The sequence below is a fragment of the Anomaloglossus baeobatrachus genome, chromosome 1 (genome assembly GCF_048569485.1).
Source record: "Anomaloglossus baeobatrachus isolate aAnoBae1 chromosome 1, aAnoBae1.hap1, whole genome shotgun sequence".
Classification (NCBI taxonomy): Eukaryota; Metazoa; Chordata; class Amphibia; order Anura; family Aromobatidae; genus Anomaloglossus; species Anomaloglossus baeobatrachus.
The window spans coordinates 861,058,244-861,071,711 of NC_134353.1; the positions used below are offsets into that span (position 1 = coordinate 861,058,244).

Sequence of the window (13,468 nt, forward strand, 5' to 3'; positions counted from 1 at the left end):
ACAATACTAATAATGTTCTAACTCGGGAAGAGTTCAGAAATCAATATTTTGTGGAATAACCATGATTTGTAATCACAGCCCTCATGCGTCTTGGCTGCTTTCCACCAGTCTTTCCCACTGCTTTTGGGTGATCTTATGCTGCTCCTGGAGCAAAAATGTAAGCAGTTCTTCTTTGTTTGATGGCTTGTGACTATCCATCTTCCTCTTGATTACATTCCAGAGGTTTCAATGGGGGCACCGCGGGAACAGAGGACAGGTGAGAATAATTTTTATTGTGTGTAAACAACGGCATAATAAGGGACAAGAAGGGGACAAGTAGCTGCAGCATTTCTCACCCTAGCCTTATACTCTAGTCAATAAGGTTTCCTCATTTTTTGTGGTAAAATAACTTTTCCAGTTGAAATATAGTTTGGGATATACCATATATACTTGAGTATAAGCAGAGGATCCTATTTTACCACCAAAAAATGAGGAAATCTCTGCTTGCAGGCGAACGGATTGTTTCTACAGTCTTCTCGGGGGACGTGCGCTTTCACCTCTTGCTCCCAGATGTTGCCAATCACAGTTTGACAGCTGATTTAGCAGTCTTAGGGTACTTTCACACTTGCGTTCAGCAAAATCCGTCACTATGGAGAATAGCGCAGTCCGTTAACGCACTGCGCTATTCTCCATGGACTTGTATGGACGACGCACTGTAACGCAAGTATCAGCGTTGCATCCTCTGGACGACGCAGCGTTTTTATTTTGACGCTGCGCCGGGCGGGAGGAACGCAGCATGTAACGTTTTTTTGAGCAGCGCAATCCGTAGGATTTCACTGCGCATGCTCTTTCTGGCTCCCTGCACCCGTAACCAAGGTAAATATCGGGTAACCAAGCAAAGTGCTTTGCCGATATTTACCCTCGCTACGTGTGCAGGGAGCCCGACACTTCCCCGCTTGGCTCCACCCCCTCCTGCACTCCACTCCGCATGTATGTACACACACACACACACACACTCACCTGTCCTCAGCGCCATGGCCCGCTCGGCTCCACCCACTCCGCCCCCCGCACACATTCTCGGCGGCCGAACGATCAGCTGATCGACCGGCCGCCGGCATGTGAGAGCGCTCAGCTGAGCGCCCGGCAGCCGGCTATTGCGAGCGATCAGCTGATCGTTCACAATAGTCTGCTGTCGGTAAAACTGTAAAGAAGAAGAAAAAAAAAAAGCTTTCCGTTGTTTTGTACGATCCGTTGCATCTGTTGTGCCACTATATGCAACGCATCCGTTGCATCCGTCACACAACGCAATGGATGCTGTTCAACGCAAGTGTGAAACTAGCCATAGATGCTATCGAGATGTGAGATCTGTAAACATCTGGGAGGGAGGGGAGAAAGCGCAAGTCCCTGTGAAGAAACACCCAGTTGTACTACAAACCAAGATTTCACAAAGTGCGCTGCAAAATCAACAAATGTGAATATGAATATCTCTGCAATGGAACGACATGCAAAATGGAAAGAAGCATCAGAGTGGGGGGCACGCATACATTTTACAAAGAATTTTACTCAATTTTTTGGAGCAAGTGACAGGTTCTCTTTAAAGATACAGGTTTTAGTCTGGCCACTTTCTTCAGGGAGCGCAAAGTTCATTATACTTTTTAGATACTTTTGTGCAGATTTCAATAGTACGGAAAGCGGCCTCTAAAAGGGTTGTGCTTACCATAAATTATAAAATTACAAAATTGATTTAGGACTTACAATACTTTTAGACACAGAGTAATGGTGCACATTACAGCAGCCAGGATGCACATTACAGCAGCCAGGAAGTGGGCCTAATTCTTTGCGGTTTTGATAAATTCAATATCCTACAGATAAATCTCCCCAAAGTCAACGAAACTATATGTTGATAGTAATGTGAAGTCTGCAAACATCTCCCTTGCTGATGAAGCATGACCCCCTTCATATGCAATGTTACTTTTTGTGCATGTTGTCACATTTTAATCAACGCAACGAACCTTTATCCAATTAAATAATTGGCTAAAACTTGAGGTGACATTATGTGCCAAATTTTGGTGCACTTTCTGATGAGCTTTATGCACAAATACTTTAGCAAATCTGCCCTAAAAGTCCCCCCCAAACCCTTTCCAGCAGAATATACTAGATATATAGAAGCGGAGGGGGGTTTCTAGGTAAGAGGAGGTAAAACCTGTCTGTGCTCACTACAGTCACTCTATATTATGAGATTCTCTCTTTAGTAGCAGAAGAATTCTAATAATCACATCCAGGGCTGCAGAGGAATGTCTTGCTCCCCTAGGTTTTCTTAAGAATTTGTATTAAGTGTGTAAACAGCTCCAGACCTTTGTCGTAAAAAATGTCCATACCATCCCGAGTAGTGAGGAAGAAGCTGTGAGAAAACAATATACTTATTATTGGACGTCTCCCACAGCTTAAGGGAGCAATACTAGAAAGAAACTAGATTACTTGTTAAGGCACTACTCCAGTGTTTTTTTTTTATTGCACCCCTGAGGTGGTGTTTTAAATCTTAGTCCCCTGTCCGCGGTCTTATATACACTCTCTGGTGACTTCATCTTCTTTCACTGCCCCTTCGAATGGTCTCCGGCGATTTGTGTCCTGCCAGCTGCTCCGGTGTGTTATGGCGCCGGAGGTCACAAGTGAATACATGTCTATGAGAGCCTCGTTATGGCTCCCATAGACTTGTACTGGGAGCTTGTGACAAAATTTAAGACTTCGGTCAGTCAGAACTTAAGGGCTGACAAAAGGTGAAGCCACCGGGGCAAGGGGAGGGAGGATTTTTTCCTCTTTGTGGCGTCTCCCACCTGGGTTAATTCATTTTATGTTTTGATAGGCTGAATGTTCACCAATACTGCGACACCAAATATGTATTTTTTTATATCGGGAAACTGGGAGTGATTCAACTTTCTTTTTTAAATTGCTTTTCACTTATATGTAGTCTTTTTTTAAAATATATTTTTCCAGTTGATAGAACTGTATGAGAACCTGGGTTGTTTTTTTTCCGGTGTGAGCTGTAGTTTACATTGCTACCATTTTAGGTTTCATGCGACTTCTCTTTGCGCTCTATTCCTCAGGGAGCTGAAGTGTTCATAAAACAGGGATTCTGCCATTTTCCGTTCGCCGTATGAGATTATTATAAACACAATATTACTTCTAACTCAGTGGCAGACACAGACAGTAAAGGGCCCTGTGCAAGAACAATATATGGGCCCTTTGCAAGAGCTCATCATATTGCACAATCACACCTGCTTTGGAGGTAGAAATAGTCTCCCCTACCTCTTGGGCCCGTGTGCGGCCGCACAGGTTGCACCAATGATATGACCACCCGTTCTAACGTACACTATATGGAACGGGGTCTGCTTCTGAGCCTGCTCCATACACCAAGTCTGCACATTCATCGCAAATTGAAACCTTAGCGGAGTAAGGGTGGCTTTACATGCTGCGATATCCGGCCCGATATCGCTAGCATGAGACCCGCCCCCATCGTTTGTGCGCGACGGGCATATCGCTGCCCGTCGCGCACAAAATCGCGCACCCCCGTCACACGTACTTACCTGCCCTTCGACGTCGCTGTGACCGGCGAACCGCCTCCTTTCTAAGGGGGCGGTCCGTTCGGCGTCACAGCGACGTCACTAAGCGGCCGCCCAATGAAAGCGGAGGGGCGGAGATGAGCGGGCCGAACATCCCGCCCACCTCCTTCCTTCCGCATTATGGCCGGAGGCAGGTAATGAGATGATCCTCGTTCCTGCAGCGTCACACGTAGCGATGTGTGCTGCCGCAGGGACGAGGATCAACTTCGCCCCAGCGACAGCAGCGATAACTGGCAGCGGACCCCCATGTCAACGAGGAGCGATTTTGGACGTTTTTGCAACAATCCAAAATCGCTCCTAGGAGTCACACGCTACGACATCGCTACAACGGCCGGATGTGCGTCACAAAATCCGTGACCCCAACGAGATCGCTGTAGCTAAATCGTAGCGTGTAAAGCCCGCTTAAGCCGTCAAGGGGTTAGCTGAATGGTCGCGCCAACCTTGAATATACACCATAACAAGCAATGCACTAGGGGATATTTCTAGTATGGTATATGGTGCACATGGTGGACAATGCTGCCTATCGAAGGAAGTAGAAGAGCTGGATCTTTAGTACCAACCATTTATGATGGCTTCACTAACATTTCAAACCTTACCAAACGACTATAGGGGGCACACAAATATTCCCAATGTTCGTATGGTCAAATTTAACAACAATAATTTTAGCCAACCAATAAAAATCATAAAGTCGGCCATGTTTGAATTTCTTGTCAATGAACGATCTTTCCAAGATAGGTTGCTTGTAGTGATGAGAGAGCACTACCATGCTCAGGTGCTCGATATTCAAAATGAGCAGGTTGGACGCTTGGACGGGCGTGACTCGAGTACCTAGTATAATGGAAGTCAATGGGAAAAGAGAATTTTTCCGGAAGATCTTCCAGAAAAGTGCTTTTTTTCCCCCACTGACTTCCATAATACTCGGTACTTGAGCCGCGCCCGTCTGCTCGTTACGAGTCCTGAGCATAGTAGTGCTGGTCATCACTAGTTACTTGTCCTTTTTACGGTGTCTCTTGGACTTGTTTGCCCAGGTTGAATGACTGACGGCCAAGATGGATTAAAGTGTCTAAGCTTTTCTGCCATTAACCAACTTGTATTATGTATTGCCACATTTATGATATTTAGCCAAAGCAGAGGTCTCTCATAAAGGCGAAACCCCTATCTGTGCGGTAGCTGTTTGGGAGGTTTTGGCCCTCATCTGTACAGGACAGGGTCCTGGATGGCTGGGTGTGAGGCCTCTGACAGACCTAGGGTTGCTGTTTCTCCATGAGGACCGATAGGGAGGTCAATGATCCGAATATACTTGTGTGAACGCGGCTTTGCAATCCTTATGTAACCACAGCCACGCCGAGCTCCATGACTCACATTATTACAATGCTGTCATTCGGTTTCGTTCACCTCTGATGCCATCTACAATTACATTCTGAGGTAAATTGCCATTTGCGTTATTTATTTACTTCAGAGTTGAAGGTTTTTCTCATTCTATCACTATGTGAGCTGATGATAATGACTTCTATATGCCTGGTTTATCCCTATTGCACTATTATATTCCTTCACAAGCGATCCCAGGGTCTGTGTATACCTGCTACCATTTATAATGGTTCCATAACTGATCCACATAAGAAATCTAATGCAACCCGTCCACCTTTTCGGGGTCTGTTAGAGGTACTTCTCACATAGCGAGATCGCTGCTGAGTCACAGTTTTTGTGACGCAGCAGTGACCTCATTAGCGATCTTGCTGTGTGTGACACTGAGCAGCGATGCGGCCCCTGCTGTGAAATCGCTGCTCGTTACGCACAGTGCTGGTTCATTTTTTGGATGTTGCTCTCCCGCTGTGAAGCACACATCGCTGTTTGTGACAGCGAGAGAGCAACGATCTGAATGTTTAGGGAGCCGGCTTCTGGCAGCCTGTGGTAAGCTGTAACCAAGGTAAATATCGGGTAACCTAGCGAAGTGCTTTGCTTGGTTACCCGATATTTACCTTAGTTACTAGCGTCCGCCGCTCTCAGGCTGCCAGTCCCAGCTCCCTGCACACGTAGCAGGAGTACACATCGGGTAAATAAGAAAAGTGGTTTGCTTATTAACCCGATGTGTACTCTGGCTACGAGTGCAGGGAGCCAGCGCTAAGCGGTGTGCGCTAGAAACCAAGGTAAATATCGGGTAACCAAGCGCTTGGTTACCCAATATTTACCTTAGTTACCAAGCGCAGCATCGCTTCCACGCGTCGCTGGGGGCTGGTCACTGGTCGCAGGTGAGATCTGCCTGATTGACAGCTCACCAGCGACCATGTTGCGACGCACCAGCGATGCTGACCAGGTCAGATCGCTGGTGGGATCGCTGGAGCGTCGCTAAAGTGTGACGGTACCCTTATTAGGCTTGGTTTCCAAAGAATAAAGAAAATCTGCCATTAACATATGGCTGATAACAGAAAACAATAGCCTCAATTCAAACACACAGCAAATAAGAATGCAATTTTACCTTTTGCGTCCAGGTGAGGAGCTGCTACCTCCATTGTAATTGACAAATACAACCTGGTCTCCTGCGGATACTTGTAGGGAATATAAGGATTCTCGCTTCTATTATCTTAATGCAAATGGCCGAAACTGTATAAGAATTTTCCCAAAGAAGGTTGGGGGTTTTTAAAGTTTAACAACTCTTTAAATAGTGATTAGTATGGCTCGGTAGCCTGGGTGATCGCATGTCACACATGTATTTCACATTCCCAGCTGTTGTCCAGCAGAACCATCGACTCCAAAGACAGCAGCCTGTCTCCTATTATTGACTCCCAGGCAGCAGTCTGTCCATAAAACAGCCTTAAAGGGGTACTCCCATCTCCAACATCCTATCCCAATATGTAGTAGGTGTAATAATAATAATAATATTAACACCTCCAAGTAGAAATATAGTATAGTTCTTCTGATTCACTATACTCATGTGCAGGGCATTGCGGGACCTTAGGTATCCGTGGTTATGACCACGCATATAGTGACAGTTTCTTGTTAGTTAGTTGTATATATACTGTATATATGTATTGCAATCCATATTATTTACCTATTATATATCTGTTTGGCTTTGTCAGTCTTGCGTGTCTCAGCTGTCCTGAACAACTGTTTTTAATTGTCCGTGTCTATTGGCCTATTTGTAATAAAATTTTGCTCATTTTGGTGACCATTCTATCACGGCAAACTTCTTTCTCTTTGTCTATTCCATGAATACCTAAGGTTCTGCAATGCCCTTCACATAAGGTAGGTGACAGTGAATTAGTTGAACTATACTACATTTCTAATTGGAGACTACTACAACAACAACTACTACCACTACATGTTGGGATGGGATCTTGGAGATGGGAATACCCCTTTAAGGCCCTCATACATATTGGACTAACGTTGGCCAAACTCGCTGATTTCAATGGGATCGGCCATTGGTCCAATGTGTTTTGGGGTGCCAGTGACTGATTGAGAGAGGTCAATCGAGCGTGTCTAACTTTAGACTACCAAACGCACTGTTCTCCCAGAGATAAGTCACTTGTCGACATGTCACTCGGCCGAGCAAGCACTCTTATGTATGGGAAAGTCAGCTGAGATTGCTGAAGGATCGGCCAAAGCATCATTCGTCCAAGATCCATCTAACGTGCGACAGTGCCCATCCTATGAGCTCTATGCCCTCTTCTAAAAATGGATCCACTCTGATACTGCAGTCAGGCCCAATTCAACGGATTATGGTCATGTTGCAATACCAGACACTGCCCATGGACAAGGGTGGCGTTATTTCTGGAAGCAATTTTTTTGCTGAGATTGGAAGTATGAAGGAAAGAAGTAATGGCCCAGCCTTTGCTGAGAACGGGCAGATGTTACACCAGCGGTTATAGGGAGGCACGTGACTACAATTTCCTCCATAGCATCATGTAAGCTTTCTAGGCGCCAATTCATTTTCCCACAGACCCTGACAATAGTTACAATGTGAAAACACGACAGCGGCGTGTACTGTGATAGCAAAGACTGAAGCTGGAGCGCACAAAGAAAGTGGAGTGATCTCAGCCCTCCGCACCCTGCCAAACAATACTGGACAGCCTCCAAGAAAACGAAGATGAGACTCAGCCCGATTTGTATTCTTCTCGTCACCGATACAAAGAAGCAGAAACTTCAGCTCTGACGAATATAAACAAATGATACAATGGAGACGGGAGGTATACGGAAAGGAAAGGAGGGAGGTATTCTGGATATATAGAAGGGGGTATTCTGGATGGACAATTTTCTGTAGTAAGCTTTATAGACTATGATATAGATAGTAATTATCTTTTGGACCCTGTAAGGCCATATGGTGGTCCCAGTGGTCTTATATGATGGTCTTGTAGGAACTCTGTGGACAAGGAACTGTTAAGGAACCACTGCGGCTCCGATGCTCCCGAGAGTCGTCGTTTACTGTGCTCATGTCATGCCACACACCAAACTGCTGCAGCCAATCTTTGGTCTTCGTCCAGGTTTAGAGGATTATATTGCACGGTCCGTAAATGGACTGACTGCCGAAATCCTGTCCTATAATTCCAGCCTCATGAATGCCTATAAGGCTGTAAGTTCGGGTTAGGATGTCTGCAGTCAGTCTGCACATTGCATATACTGACCCTTAAGTGTTGTCTAAGCCTAAATCCACATTAGACTGAACCCAGTAACATTGGCAAGATTGGCTGACAGTCTAAAGGCCCCTTTACACACAGACTTACCAGCGATCCCAACCTGGCCGGGATCGCTACAAAGTCTCTGGTGAGTCGCTGGTGAGCTGTCAAACAGGCAGACCTGGCCAACGACGCAGCAGCGATGCGGACCTGCAGAAAGACCTAGCTGGTCATTGGGGAAGTGTTAAAGCAGCTATTTGAAAGGGAAGTCGCTAACGAAGTCGTTGTAACGGTGTCAAAACACTGATACATGCTGCACAGCGGGAAACAAAGGACCAAAAAATGGTCCTGAAAGATTTGTAGCGATCAGCGACCTCACAGCAGGGGCCAGGTCGCTGATGTGTTTCACACACTGCAATGTCGCTGGGGAGGTCGCTGTTACGTCACAAAACCGGTGACGTTACAGCGATGTCGTTAGCAATGTTGCAGTGTGTAAAGGGGCCTTAATGTGTATGGGAGCCTCTCTGATATTCCGGATAGCCATTGTCTGGGGTGATAAGGATCCGACATGTCTGATTTCACACTGCCAATCCTTTTGTTCTTGATGAAACAAGCAATCACCAAAGAAGACTGACAGCAGATCTGTCAGAGAACACAGGATAGGATTCAGCGCTATATCCCACCACAATCTATTGTAAATGGGACCCTTTAGTGCTGAGGTCACTGACTGGCTGCAGCGCTCAGATCCTTCACTGTAGTACAGTAAATATAGACAAGCAGACAGCAAAGGATTTGGCAAGTAATGGCCGATTTACACTGGCTGATCGTCTATGTTCATGTACTTTGGCACATTTTGCTGTCCTGAGATGGGGATGAATAATCTAATATACAATCATGTCCTCATATACAGTACGTTACCAGCAGCTGTGGGGATGTGGCCTAAAAAAAAATAGCACGAACTAAAAACCCTGATATGTCATATCTCTGGTATTTTTGATCACCCCTGACAACACTTATTGATATTCAGGACTAAGGCCTCGTGCACACGTTGTGTTTTTTTCCCCTCACAGTTTTGTTATGAAATCAGAAGGATTTCCTAGTGCCAGCAAAGGGAATGAGAAGCCTGAAGTCTCCTGCACACGTCAGTGTTTCTGGTACGTACAATGCCCATTTTCATACAAACTGGAGACACGGACATACGCACACCCATTAAAATCAATGGGTGTGAGCACACATCCCTGTTTTCTCACAGACACGTGTCCTCCACATGACAACATGTGCATTTTTCTTCAGTAGCACGGGTGTCACACGGACCGCACACTGATGGGATCAGTGTGACATCAGTGTGACATGTACCGGAGAAAACACTTGTCTTTGAAATAAAATGAATTTCTATACTCACCTGTCTCCAGCCCTGCTCTCATTTGCTTCTGGGGCCGCTCATTAAGCTCATGAATATTCACTGCGCTGGGGACCCAGAAGCAGCAGCAGCGCCGGGAACAGGTGAGTATAGATGTTCATACTGTCCATTTACCATCAAAGAAAGCACACTCTGAGCACGCACACACATATGCACCCACACCACATACCGTGAAAAATGTGCGTTTTTATCATTGACGTATGAAGGGGCCCTTAGGTATCCATGGTTACGACCACGAGCAACTAAGGGCCTGCAATGCCCTGCACACTAGGTAAGTGACAGTGAATCAGAACACAAACATTTCTGCAACCTCAATGAACGAAACCTATTTTCAGTTGCAAAAGATTTCAGCCACATCAGCAGAGAGAAAACATTTTTGGGCTATGTTCAAATGCTGCATTTTTTTGTTTGTTTTCCCCCTTTTTTATGCAAACTAAAAACCTGCTTCTTACAGAGCCAGAAATAGCTATAAAATTTCAGAAATCTATATAAGATTGCTTTTTGTTTCCTGACTGAAATGGGAAAACTGCAGCGTGTCAGTTCTTGCAGGGTTTTTTTCACCATAGAAGGCAATGAGAAATGTGCAAAAACACAACCGTTAAGTTTTTGATGCTTTTTTGGTGAATGACACTAACTTTCTTAAATGTGTGCAATAGAAGAATGACACACAATGTGCTTCAAAAAATGCAACAAAAAAAAAAACAACATAAAATCACAGCCAAACTTGATTTTTGTAAGAAGCTTTTTGGCTGCAGAAAAAAAAGCAGCAAAAAACGTGTGAACACAGCCTTAGCTCTCGTTCAGACATCTGTTCACCTAAACGAAAAAAAATGTGGGGTCATCAGTGTTTTGGGTCTGTGGTGAAGGTGCGTATGTGTGTTCTTTGTGTGCTGTCCCTGTACTATCCGAGTGACATCCGGATAGCACACGGACAGCATGAGCTGTAAACTTACTTGTCTCCGGCGCTGCTGTTACTTCCGGGTCAGCGCTGAGTGCAGTGACTATGAATGAGGCATAATGAATGGGACCCGGAAGTAACAGCAGCGCCGGAGACAGGCAAGTATAAAAACTCTTTGTTTTTATGTCATCTGTGTTTTCTCCGGTATATGTCACATGAGTTTGCAGTCCATGTGACATCCGTCCTGCCGGCAGAAAATGAACATGTCACCATGTGGAGCGCACGGACACGCATGTGCTCCACATAGACCATGTCAAAACACTGACGTGTGTGCAAACCCATTGATTTTAATGGGTCTATGTGTGTCCGTGTCTCCGGGATATGTGAAAACGGATGTCACACGTACTGGAGACACGGATGTGTGATTGAGGCCTGAAGGACAGCTCACGGCTGGTGAAGTCAGTGATTTTCACAGACTCAGACTTGTACAAGTGACTGATCAAAAACGTCTGTCAACAAAAAAAACCCAGATATGTGAACAGCGCTAAGGGTATGTGCGCACGTGTGCGTATTACATGCAGTTACGCTGCGTTCTGCACCGCAGCGTAACTGCATGCGTCCTGCGTCCCCTGCACAATCTATGGAGATTGTGCAGGGGCCGTGCGCACGTGGCATGTTAGAACGCAGCGATTCGGCTGCTTGCCGAATCGCTGCGTTCTAAGAAGTGACATGTCACTTCTTTCGTGCGTTCTGCATGCTGTCTATAGGGAGAGGCAGCATGCAGAGCGCACGAATCTGCCGGCACCATGCGCTTCAGAACGCAGCTTTTCAGCTGCGCTCTGAAGCGCACATTTTCGGTGCGGTGCAGAGCGCACACGTGCGCACATAGCCTAAAACACAAGTCTGAATGAGGCTTAAAGGGCCTTCACATTGCACGATTATTGAAAAGAGCTTTCCTGGGGACTCTCCAGATAACCCCAGAGTGTAAACAGGCTGTATCAACAAACCACAGACAAAAAGGCTTGTTTGTCGTTCGTCGGGTGAAACCAAGACTTGTGCTGCCAAGAACAATGGCAGCCTACAAGCACTGAATGATCTAACACAGGAGTTCACATCAACAATTTTTTGAGTATTTTTTCCTGACTGGGTTTTGTTTTGTTTTTTTTTATACTGCCTGGTGTACTGCAAAATGAATATTAGTTTTCCAATATTTGAGTATTTTAGAGCGGATTCGCTAGAAAAAAATCCTCTAAAAAAACAGTGCACAGTGAATGGCGATTTTGTTTCTCCACAGAAAATAAATGAATCAGCAGTGACCACAATTTTAGCCCACGTGTAAAGGTTACAGATGGTGTAGGGGAATTAAAGAAAACAAACATCCAGGCGTGCAGCTGTCCCTGGGGATGACCTCCTGGGGCATAAGGTTCCCATAGCTGTGATCAGTGTTTCGCAGTGGGTCTCACCACCTCTGGGGACACAGACATTTTTGCCATATTACATGGTGGCTACTCTTATACAACTGTTCTGCGCTTTGGCGCCTAGAGGGGTGTCCCCAGCCACAGCATGTCATATGGGCAGGGGGGGCCCACACAGGAACCAAACGGGCGGGGGGCCCACACAGGACCAGTTAATTGAAGAATATGATGTAACCATTGACCTATGCCAGAATGTACCAAGTGTATAGATAGAAAAGTGCTAGAATTATGGATATAGATTATATATATATATATATATATATATATATATATATACATACACACACATATATACACACACACACACAAAACAAACCAGGAAAATTGCTCATCGTGAAGCTAATAAACATTCATTTTTTTGCTGTAAAGATGGCCAACAACCCCCATCAGGCGCACACAGAAAAAAAATGTAGCTGGTCACACAGAAATAATAACTTCTGATTCTGATTGTATCTATTGGAATTATTAATGATTCCGATCAATGAGCTATTATAACTCTCATCATCAGTAATAAACACATTACTCCCAGAATTATTCTCCGCACTATGTACTCAGATGTAATGTTTCCATAAAGTGTCATTCAGTGTCTGACAGCAAAGAAGTATCACAACCTCCAGCAGTGCAGGGGACTGTAGGCAGAACTCAGAGGACAACTACTGGTATCACTGTGGCAGGTCCTATCACTATGTGCTGCCATGCTGGGAGTAGTAGTACCAGTGAGGGCTCTTACCTGCCGGGCGCAGCATCCAGCAGCCGACATGGTCCTGGCAGGGAGACAATGGCAGGAGCGGGCGGAGGAGCGGACCTTCACCGGAGGCTCCTGACCTCCTACGTGTCTGGGATGAGGGGTGTCCGCTGTACACGCTCCGTGCCCCCGTGTAATACACGCGCTCCCGGTCTGTGGCTCCGGCTCAGTGTCTGTCCCGAGGTGACCGCGGGCAGCGCTGCTCCAGGACCCCGGTGCCAGGAGGATAATGAGCAGCTGCAGTTTCCGCTGTCGTCAGAACTGCAGGAGGATCGGAGGACGGGCCAGGGCCGTGTCACCACCTGGAGCAGCCCACCACCCGGGACAGGGAACAGCCCACCACTACACAGGATACACGGGACACAGGGAGAGCCCACCACTGCACGGGATACTGGGAGCTGCCCACGACCACCCGGGAAACAGGGAGCAACCACTACATGGGACACAGGGAGCAGCCCACGACCACCTGGGACACAGGGAGCAGCCCACGGCCACCTGGGACACAGGGAGCAGCCCACGGCCACCTGGGACACAGGGAGCAGCCCACGGCCACCTGGGACACAGGGAGCAGCCCACGGCCACCTGGGACACAGGGAGCAGCCCACGGCCACCTGGGACACAGGGAGCAGCCCACGGCCACCTGGGACACAGGGAGCAGCCCACGGCCACCTGGGACACAGGGAGCAGCCCACGGCCACCTGGGACACAGGGAGCAGCCCAC

The 13,468-nt window shown here is 46.6% G+C and overlaps 1 protein-coding gene across 1 annotated transcript in view; it reads right to left on the reverse strand.

Annotated features, from left to right (window-relative positions):
- SERINC5 (serine incorporator 5) overlaps positions 1-12,993 on the reverse strand; it is a 95,895-nt gene extending 82,902 nt beyond the window's left edge. Inside the window, exon 1 of the mRNA XM_075325831.1 lies at positions 12,733-12,993. Coding sequence (XP_075181946.1) covers positions 12,733-12,762 — 30 coding nt within the window. The 5' untranslated portion in view covers positions 12,763-12,993. The remainder of the gene's footprint in view (positions 1-12,732) is intronic.
- Positions 12,994-13,468: the final 475 nt, after the last annotated feature.